This window comes from Empidonax traillii, unplaced genomic scaffold (genome assembly GCF_003031625.1).
Source record: "Empidonax traillii isolate 1590-97213 ecotype Southwest subspecies unplaced genomic scaffold, ASM303162v1 scaffold591:size1139884, whole genome shotgun sequence".
Lineage (NCBI taxonomy): Eukaryota > Metazoa > Chordata > Aves > Passeriformes > Tyrannidae > Empidonax > Empidonax traillii.
In genome coordinates, this window is record NW_020955784.1 from 951874 (window position 1) to 962395 (window position 10522).

A 10522-nucleotide genomic window follows, 5' to 3' on the forward strand; every position below is an offset into this window, starting at 1 on the left:
GTCTGACTAGAAATTTCCTGTGCATTTTTTTAATTCCCATATTTGCAGAGCAAGATCTGTAAAATCCTTTACAACATTTCCAGCTTTGTTATAAAGTTTTAAACTCACTTAATAATCCCAGTATAGCATAAATCTCTATCAACTAAAATGCTCCTGTTCTCTTTCCACTCTTGACAGTCCAATGGCACAAAAGAAGTAAAAGTCAGCAACTCCATTTAGGTCAAACTTACACTTTATTATCAGCCTCTTAACTTCTAACATCCTGTTTGGCACCTCTAACAAACCAGCTACTCAGCCTCTTTGGACTTTTCAATGTTCTTGAGCTCTTATCCTGCAGCATATAAAATACCTCACTGAAAAAAAACTGGCATGAGTCTACTGACTGGATCTTCTAAAGGGGAAACTCCTTTTGACTTCAAAGAAAATTCTGGAAAGAGATCAGCAATGAACTCTTTCTACTCCAGTTAAATTCCGTGGGGGTGTGTTTTATTTACTACCTTCCGTGTCAGCACGTATCATATGACATTCATCATCTCTAAATTCAACACGAAAATATACAGCATGCTGATACAAACCTAATAGTTTATAATTTAATTCTAAATTATAGCAATCTTTTCTACTTTATTCTTCTATTTATTTTATTTTTTATAGTAATTTTGTACGCTTTACATCTTAGGAACATTAAAAAATAAATGTTCCTTGGGAATCTGCAAAAAAACAAAACAAAAGTCCCATTCACGGGACATTCTTGTGATGTATTTACTAAGATAAAGGTCCATCTACTGAATTCTGTATTGGCAAGGTCTCTGCACACAGAAGAATAAGAAAGGCTGGAAATCAGGAATTTAGTGATCAGTTATTTAGTCTTCATTTACACAAACGACAATGCAAAATTTAAACACTTCGGAAGTTCAAGATGAAAACACAGAAAGAGATAAGGTAGGTAAAGGAAAGAGAAAAAAAAAAGATCTTTGCCCCATGAAAACTTTATAAGGATTTCATTAATTATCTTTAAATAATGTCATCCTTTTAAAAAGAAACAAAACTTTTGCAATATAATGTCCAGGATACCTAGCTTCTTTATTCTCTCTACTTATACACAATCAAAAAGATCAAAAAGAAAAGGATGTAAATAATTATACATTTCTTTCATATTGTAATTGCCATAATAAAATATTGTAGAAAGCAATCTTTATAGTACTTTTTAACTCCATAAATTAAATTTAAAAATGAAAATAGCCCAAACACTTATTCAGGACAGTCTGTAAATGTTCATTTATTCCTGGAATACACAATTACATGGAAATATAAAAAACATGAAAAACAGTATGTCCCAAGTCAGTTGCTTTGAGGTGTAGCTAAAAGACACAAATAAAACAGGCCTACCATCTCCTCTTAGGTAGCACAATACTACAGGGCTCATTTTTTATTATGTAATTTGAATCAAGAATCAGTCATCAAAATACAAGTGGTTAAGACAAATATATGTAATTCTCATATAGACTGTGGGGGTTGTTGTTATTCTTGATTGCTTAAAAATAAATCTGAGAGATTTCTAGTATATGTTTAAAACATGACAATCTATTGAAAAATTCAAACTAGCAAATTAAAACTGTAAAAGTAAGACACTTGTGTGCACCTCTTGATCCAAGAGTGTGATGCAGTGGGGAGATGAGGGAATCTTAGCCTGTATGTTTTCAATCTGGATATTCAGGCCTATAGCAAATAAATCATGGCAATCTAGGCACTGAAACCGAAGTTTCTAAATTAGAGGACTCAAGCTTTTGTTCATTATTTTATACATTTAGCACCTAGCATTTGTGTTTCTCCCCAGTTATAAAACTGACAATAACGTACACAGTGCTTTTCAAAGATAATATCCTGAACAACTGTTAATAACTGGGTACTGCATCCTGTATGACAGTCTAAATCTGTGACAGATATCCTACAAGATAACATAGCACACATTAGCATTATTCAGACAGATTACACCTCCTAGAGTCACAGTCACATCCAGGAGAGCAAGACACTAGGGCTTTATTTTTTACTTATTTTTGCTTTGTTTGTGGCAGGCGTAGGTAGCCCCAATCAAACCATATAGCTTCTAACATACTCTTAATACACTATATCTCTTAGTACACCTACCTAGTAGACTTTAAAACACAAGGGACTAAGAGAAAGATGCTGATTACTTAGCTATGTTTAGCCACTACTTTCTTCTAGAGTAGGATTCCCCAATTTAAAGTGGCAGAACATGAATATTCACACCGAAGTTGACTCTCTGACCTTAACCTATTTTCTCCAAAGTATTGTAAGCCATGGAATGTAATTAAAAAACTGCACTTAGAATTGTCTCTATTTTAAATCATTTACATATCTAGCCCTCTATTCTATATTGTGTAATCTTTAGAAGCTCTTAAGAATCAAATAATTTTTGCTACTACGGAAACGACATCATATAATCCTCACAGTAAATCTAAATAATACAAGTTTTCACCCTCATTATGTGATTAGAAAGCTCCTAAAGAATGCCACCAATAGACAATTAGCTTTCAAATTTCTACTTTGAATTTAATACACAGATGAAGTATAAGAATTTCTTCGTTTGTGGTAACATCTTCCTTTATTTTAAGTAGTTAATTCCTCTTCCTCCCACCCTGCTTGCATACCCTCAAGGTCTCAACATTAGATATTAAACAAACCCTAGTCATTTTACACTTCACCTCCTTTTTCACGACCATGCCAGTGGAGCAGGACCTCACTGGTCCCAGCTAGAACTCAATTTCTTGAATGTGACTAACCAAAACTGAACATCTTCAGTCTTTTGCAACAGCAGCAACAGTTCCCTGTTTGACTGGAAATACTTGATCTAATATATCTGCAGACTTGATTTTTTTTAACAGCTGTATTGGCAGCTCACAGTCATCCTATGATTTGTGAATGTTCTGAGGTTCTTCTTCAATCTCTTCTAACTGATAAAATCGAAGTTTCTACTTTGGGTTATTGGTCTCAGAGCACCTAATCATTCAATATCCTTGAATTTCATCCCAGTTTTTTACATCACTTCTTTAGCCATCCAGCTCTTCCCTGCTGTGTCCTTTGAATATTCCTAATACATCAAAATTCCATTTTAACCAACGTGAAAATATAACAATAAGCCTGTAGGATGAGACCAATGTCAGTTGTTCCCAGATCACCTCTTCCCCCGCCAGAAAGTTCCTGCTAAGCCAAAGGACAACCATCAGCAGCAGATAAACACCTTCCCTGCTGCTCAGCCTGAGCTTTTTACAAAACAGAACACAAAGTACATTACAAACTCCAGTCAAATCCTATGAGTCATCATCAGTAACAACCTTGACTGCTGCAGAAATCTCCATAATAGTACAACATCTACTCCTCCCTCCTCTCTAGGTAAATTGTAGCACATTTTACAGTTCTGACATAAATCTATGTCTTTAACAAATTCTCATTAGTTATAACTCTTTTTAAGTAAAAATAGACATTTAATATTAAGTTAATCACACCTACTAATAAAAATTTAAGCAATTCTGACAAAATGATGGTGAATTATATTCCTTTCATTAAGCATAAGACAGTATTTCTGAAGCAAACAATTAAGAAATTAGGAAAATGGAGAATGATGAACACAGTGTCACAGGAATGTGGTATCTCACGGACTAGTCAAGGGTTCAATAACTTTTTTCTGCAATACAGGCTAGCCTAAATAATACTGAAATAGATACCATTAACAGGTAGTAGAAAATTTTATTTACTGTCTATCTAGCCATTAGCCCAATTGCCTTTTCCTTTTCACCTCTCCTTTTCAATAACTTTGCTACTCAAGCAACCTTATGTTTTAACGTCAAGTATGGTTCTAAAAATGCTACAAAAATGGTTGCCTAAATGAAACAAAACAAATAAGGGAAAACAAAGACTAAGACATCTCACTACTGACTCTAGGACCTATTATTTCACCTCCAGTACAGTTCCAAATGGTTAAACCTTGACCTTTACAACTTAATGACCATAGTATATAACCAAATTCTTATGTATTTGGGATTGTTTTCATCAAACCAGTCCTTGTTTTTCTTGAAGGAGAACCCTAAGGATTCTTCAGAGGACTGCAGAATGCTATGACTTTGGGACTAACATGTCTGTCCTTGAACAGGCAGCAGTCACAAGCATTGAGGCCATGCTGCTGAGAACACAGCTGCGTTGGGCAGGACACGTCTCCAGGATGCAGGACCATCGCCTCCCTAAGATCGTGCTCTATGGGGAACTTGCCACTGGCTGCCGCAAGAGAGGAGCCCTGAAGAGGAGATACAAGGATTGCCTGAAACAATCCCTCAGCCTTGGCCATGTTGATCACCACCATTGGTCTACCCTGGCCTCCGATCAGGAGGCCTGGAGACACACCATCTATAACGCTGCTGCTGCTTTTGAGAACACACACAGGATCACTCTCGAGGAGAAAAGACAATGCAGAAAAAATCGCTTCTCGTTGATATCACCTGGGGAGTCTTTCTGCTGTGCCTTCTGCAACCAGACTTGTCTATCTTGCATTGGCCTTTTTAGCCATCAGCAAGCTTGTAGCAAGCGTGGGTAGAGCCCCTCTCAAATCTTCGCTTGCGAAGCCTAGCCACGATGATGATATATTTGGGATTTTTTTAGACAAAATTGAATGATTTTATTTTTACAAGAGCCCTGGTAGCAACACCTACATTTTACTTAGTGTTTAAAGAAAAATCCCAAGAAACTCCTGAAAATATTTCAGCATTTAAACAAGCTCCTTGTTTTCATCACCCATAGAAGCATTAAATGATTTCTGGGAAACTGTTCTTGCACCTCAACCCTTTTCCCTATTTTACAACCACCACTTGAGCTAGTATGGTTTCTAGATCACATAACGAGGAACATTTTTTTTTTTTAACAGGATTGGTATGGAATGCACTCCCACAAAACAAAAACCTTTGTGGGTTGTTTAAGAATACACGTGAGAAAAATGGAAATTTGAACAGATTCATGTAAAGTCACAGCGGAGTAATGCAGAAGCAAATGTTAAAACATTAACAGTGACTCATTCTGGATTTAATTAGTGTCAATGGGCTCAGTGCACTGTGCAGGTTACACTCACATCAACGTGCACAGGGATGATAAACACCAAATTCTCATGTTTGCTGATGAAGACATCTTTCTGTATCCTTGGAGGAAGAAAAACAGGGATGAAAACAAAAGAAAAGTACTGCAAAAATGAAACAAAAATTACAGGCGTCGATTACTATGAAGAAAACTTTTTTTTTTAAATCTACTATTTTCTGGGAAGATGTTACTGCTTATCTTTGACTGCAAATGCTCTCTGTTGCAAAAACCCTGAACCATTCAAATGCTTCATCTGATGAGGGCAGAGACTGACACAATTAAGTGCCATATCAAGGTATTTTTGAAGGAATGTTTTTTAAAACTTTTTTAAAGAAATGATGCACCAAAATGCAGCAAGGGCACATGAACAGAATTATAGTGCTTTTCTTCGTGCCTTAATACATAAAAGTCCTTTCATTCTATTTCTTTTTACCATAACAAAACACTTTTCCACTTTTATGTGAAAAAAAGTATGCTTGATTTTTCCCAAAAATTTAATGCTGGATGGATACCATTGTCAGGGAAATATGATAGCTGTATGGAGCTTACCTAAACAAAGCTAGCTCTATACTCACAACAGTGTTCCTTTTGGTATTCCATTTGTGTATATATATATAGCTTTTGAGCAGAGAGGCTCAGATCATCTGAAGCAAAATTACTATGTTGCCAGCTTTCACAGCACTTGGAACATTTTTTATCACCTCCCGACCTCTGAAGACACATTGCTATCTAATAATTAAATTTCACCTCCAGGTGACAGTGAAAATCGAAGCTGTATCCCCAGTATATCTGAAAACAGAAGAAAGGTGCAACAAAAGGAAGTTCTTCTAAGATGCGATTTTTAAAACAATTTTGTTCTAGTTTTGGCTTATGCTTTTTAATGTTTGAAGCACCGATTACGGGAGTTAAGAGTTGTAATGAACGACAGTTCAGAGATTATATGCTGGTAGCATTCCCCTTCCTTTATTTCTTTCCTTACAAAGCCGTGATTAGGACAGTCATGGTCTACGCTGTTGATCTGGCCACCTGTCCACGTGCCTCCTCACCTACCTTCCTCTCCCACTCCCCACCACCTCCAGCCTCTCTCCACACCTGTTCACGGCTGACAGGATGGCGAGCAACCCTCCACTTGCCTCTCCAACACAACCCCACCGGTGCCCCGAGCACCCCAGGCCAGGCAGAGGTTGCAGCTGCTGCAGAGATGCTCTTGGCTCTGCCACCGTACCCCTACGGCCGCAGGGACTCTTCACCCGCCACACTCGCTTGAAAAATAAAAGCCGGGGGGAGAAGGGCAACGCCACGGCGTCGCCAAAATGTGTGTCACCCTGCCATTTTACGGTTTTCCCATAGTGGATGTTCACAGGTGGCGAGGACGCTGCTGGGTAGGTTTCTTTACCGCTGCCTCACTGCTGCCCCAGCGCCACCAGCGATGCCCACCTGAGTTCGCACTGCCTGAAAGATGGTGCAACACCGGCCGTATGCTGAAACACGGACCGGGCACAGCCTGGGGAAAGGGGGACACCGAGACAGTTCCGGCGCTCCTCCGGGCACGCCGGGAGCGGGGCCAGGGCCAGGAACAGGCAGAGGTCACCGGATAGCAAAGGGCGCGGGGGAGGAGCCCGTGGGGCGAGGGGGCGGCGAGGGGGCGGCGAGGGGGCGGCGAGGGGGCGGCGAGGGGGCGGCGAGGGGGCGGCGAGGGGGCGGCGAGGGGGCGGCGAGGGGGCGGCGGCGTCCGGCGCGGCCCGTCCTCCCCCTGGCGGCTGCCGCTCCCCGCCGAGCCGGCACCCCGTCCCCTGCCCCGCGCCCGACGGTACCTGCGCGGCGTGTGCGGCCGCGGGCGGCTCCCCGGTCCAGAGCGGCTCCCTGAGGAGGTGCTGGTGGCTCAGGCAGTGCTTCAGCGCCGACGGCACCGTGCCCATGGCGAGCGCGAGCGCGCCCGCCGCAGCCGCAGGGCCGGCGCAGCCTCCCGGCCCGCGCGCGAGCGGCGCCGCGATTGGCGGAGCGCGGGCGCCGCCGCGTCCCCTCCCGCCCGGCTGCGGCGGCCGCCGCCTCCAGCGCCTCGGCCCCTCACGGCGGCGGCCACCCTTCCTCGCCTCCCCGAGCGCCCGGCGCTGGGTGCCCGCGGTCGGGGCGGGCTCGGCCGGCGCCGCAGCAGCCTGCAATGGCGGGGCGGGAGCGCGGGAGAAACCCCTGAGGGGAGACGCTGCTCGGGACCTGGCGGGCACGAGCGCTTGGACAGGCGGCCGTCCTGCCCCCCTGTCCCCTGACACGGCCTCGGGACACGGGGCCCAGATCCAGCTGGCAGGGCTGTGGGCAGAAGGGGGGAAAGAGAGGAGGAAGGAGAAGGGTCGGGGCTGCTTACACACCAAGCCCGCGTGCCCTTTTCCCCATCCCGGGGCCGAACACGGCCCTGCTCGCTCGGCCGTCCGCCTGACACGAGGCTCCATGCGCACACTTGCATTTCTGCTTTCCACTTGGATAGCAGAAACTCAACAGCATAGCAAGTGGAATACAGGTTTCAACAACTCTCTTCGCAGCAGCAGGTTGTATTTTGTTAGCTCCTTCAGCATTCAGTGTGTCAGCCAACTTTCCAAACTCCTCTCAAGCGAAATACCAAATGCGTTGGAAATTGTTTCTGGATCATTTCTTTTCTGGGGTATCAGGGATTTTTTTCCTAAATTGACTAACCTTTCTCTCAGTAATTTTCTGCAAAAGATTATTAGGTTTACTGCCAAGTCTCTGTTTCAGTCGTCCACAGATAGGCGTGATGCTCCTAAAGCTGCTTATTTTTCTTTTGCTGTTTTGCATTTCATGCTTGCTGTTCTGTGCATCCAGAAACGATGTTTCCATGGCCACTGTAAACCGAAACTGGATGCTGATTGATTGGCTGGGAAATTTTTGTTTTTCGAGGATAATGATGGCTCTTCAGAAAGAAAATATTTCAAATATAATATAAAAATTCAATTTAAAATATTGCCAGTGGACATCTCTGCAATTTCAAATCTGTGCCAGGGGGGTTTTCTACTGGCTGCAATATGATGCCGTTAATATCTTTTCTTCCTTCTTCCAGTAAAATGTGTGTGAATTCAACATTCTTATATTTTTGCAGTTCAAAAATCCACTAAGTTTCCATTAAATGCTGACTCTGGGTACTTACTTTGGTCTTGTTACCCATAAAGTTAGGGATAAAATGTAGAAAAGCTGGCCAGAAATTCAAACTCTTTTGTTTCCCAGGGAGAGACAGTTTATCAATAATGTGGTATACATGAAGGAAAAACTTTATTGAGATTTTAAAAAATCATTTTTCTTTTCCACTTTTCTGTACATTTCATAGTGAGTTGGAAAAAGGATAAAAACTGCAGTTGTGAGGAAGTTAGAGAATATGAATGGTTACCTTGCCTGCCTACGTACCTGACCTGTTCACAAGTTACTCAAGTACCAAAGTCAAATTTCATATGGCCTTTAATCATGTTTCTTACAAATATCTCTGAAATCAGCTGCATTGTAAACCTCTGCAGGTAGCTGAGACATCAAACTGCTATCTTTTCCCTGTTAAATCCCTTCTAATATTATCTCTTCTGTGTCTGTCACTGTTTCTATGAACATAATAATAAAACATACTGGCAGATTGAATGCCATTTTTGTAGGGCTTAAAGCTTCAGTAGGCTCTTCCCACTTACACCCACTGTGAATATTTTCTGACATAAATCCACTTTAAGACTCAGAGTGCCAACAAATACGCCGAAAAGGAGCGTCTTTATCTGAAATCATGGTAGTGTTGGGCAGAGAATGAAAATATAACAGGTATGTTCTAAAGTAATTCCAAATAAACTGAGTTCTCATGCAACAGTTTCTCACTGTTTCTTTTCTGTTGACCTCCCATTCTCCCTGCAATCAGCATTTGTTCTTCACCCTTGCCAATTTGGCACTGAATTTTTCAACTAGTCCTTCTAAATCCATGCAAGGAGTTGTTTTAAAATGAAGAGATGTATAAATAAAACACATTCATCTGAAACTGGCATGTTTCTCGGGAGAAGAAGAGTTGTGATGATTATTGAAAAAAGCCCTGTATGTTAAAAGCTTTAGAGCTAAAACGAATTGTTACTGTTAAACACAAGGCACATAGGTCAGTAGGGTGTGAAAGAATCCCCAAGAAGATAGGATGTTCCACACGCACAGTCATCCTGATACTGTTCTTTGCTTTACTCCACCCCACTTTGTGAGTTAACATGAAGGCAAATACAATACAATATGATGTTTAACTTTGTCTACCTTCAGGGATAATACCAGTATATTTACTAATTGAAGAGTTTGCAAAATCGTGTAAAGAATAATGGACATTGTGGCAGGTCTTTCTGTAGCAGCACATGGGCCTCTCATAGTCTGGACATGCCCTGTGCTGTTCCTTATTTTGATTCTGCATATCTTTTGTTCAACAATGGCATTTTGGAACAACTTCAGTTTACTAGAACACATGGAAGAACTCAGATGTGTTTAGTGCTATATCAGGATAGTGAGTAGAAATTGCACATTTTGGCTTTTGGCTTTCCATCTGTCTCTTAAAACTATTTGTCATTCTGGTACTCCTCTGAATTTATCATTGTCGTTGGCTCACACTGTGTTCTGGTCAAAGGTTTTAAAACGTTTATTAAAGGGAATGCTTTTCACTCAAATAAATAATCTCTCATAAAAGTCATGCCACCAAGCCAACCAGATGGAAAGAACAGGCAAATTTGTGTAATATACAGAATAACTTCAAATACTACCACGAGAGATGTTTCTGTACTCCTTATTGTTCCCATGCAGTTACACCGGTAGTTGGCAGTCAGATCATTAGGAGTGGAAACATAAAGCTGTTGGATTTCCTGCAGTATGACAGAAAACCTTGGCCAAGAAAGGCATGGTAAAAATAGGTTGATCGTTTATAAGCATCTAAAAGAAAATAAGAAAGTTGTTTAAAGAGTGATTTGATGACAGCAAGAAGGACAGAATCAGAAGCAAGGGAGCTATTCATACTGCTGATAATCATAAGTGCCAAACTGGCAAGTAGCCAAGGTGCCTACTGGGCAGGGATCAAAGACACATATGGTGAGTCTCAAACAACAAATAAGCCATAGAATTCTGGCAAGCATTGAAGGAATAATATGCTCCAGCCCTGACAAAGAAGATGAGGGCTAAAGAAAAAACAATGGGCTACCAATACTGGATCATACCTCAGGGAAAGCAAAGCTTTCATCATTTCAGTTTTATTGGAGAAAAATGCAGATAACTTCTCACATATGGTAGGTCTGGTTGATCTAAATTGATGGGAAGTGTAACACAATGTTAAAAAATATCCTTTACAGTTGTGGCAGTAAATCAGTGTTCCATTAGCTGTGGCATC

The 10522-nt window shown here is 41.4% G+C and overlaps 1 protein-coding gene across 3 annotated transcripts in view; it reads right to left on the reverse strand.

Annotated features, from left to right (window-relative positions):
* The window catches only part of HMGCLL1 (3-hydroxymethyl-3-methylglutaryl-CoA lyase like 1), a 79555-nt gene extending 72460 nt beyond the window's left edge, over nt 1-7095 (reverse strand). For 2 of the 3 annotated variants that reach the window (XM_027898316.1, XM_027898315.1), the window contains exon 1: nt 6954-7095. In XM_027898316.1, coding sequence (XP_027754117.1) covers nt 6954-7058 — 105 coding nt within the window. In that variant the 5' untranslated portion in view covers nt 7059-7095. Of the gene's footprint in view, nt 1-5081; nt 5117-6953 lie in introns of those variants that run through there. The other variant, XM_027898317.1, reaches the window with a different exon arrangement.
* Between the last annotated feature and the right edge of the window lie 3427 nt (nt 7096-10522).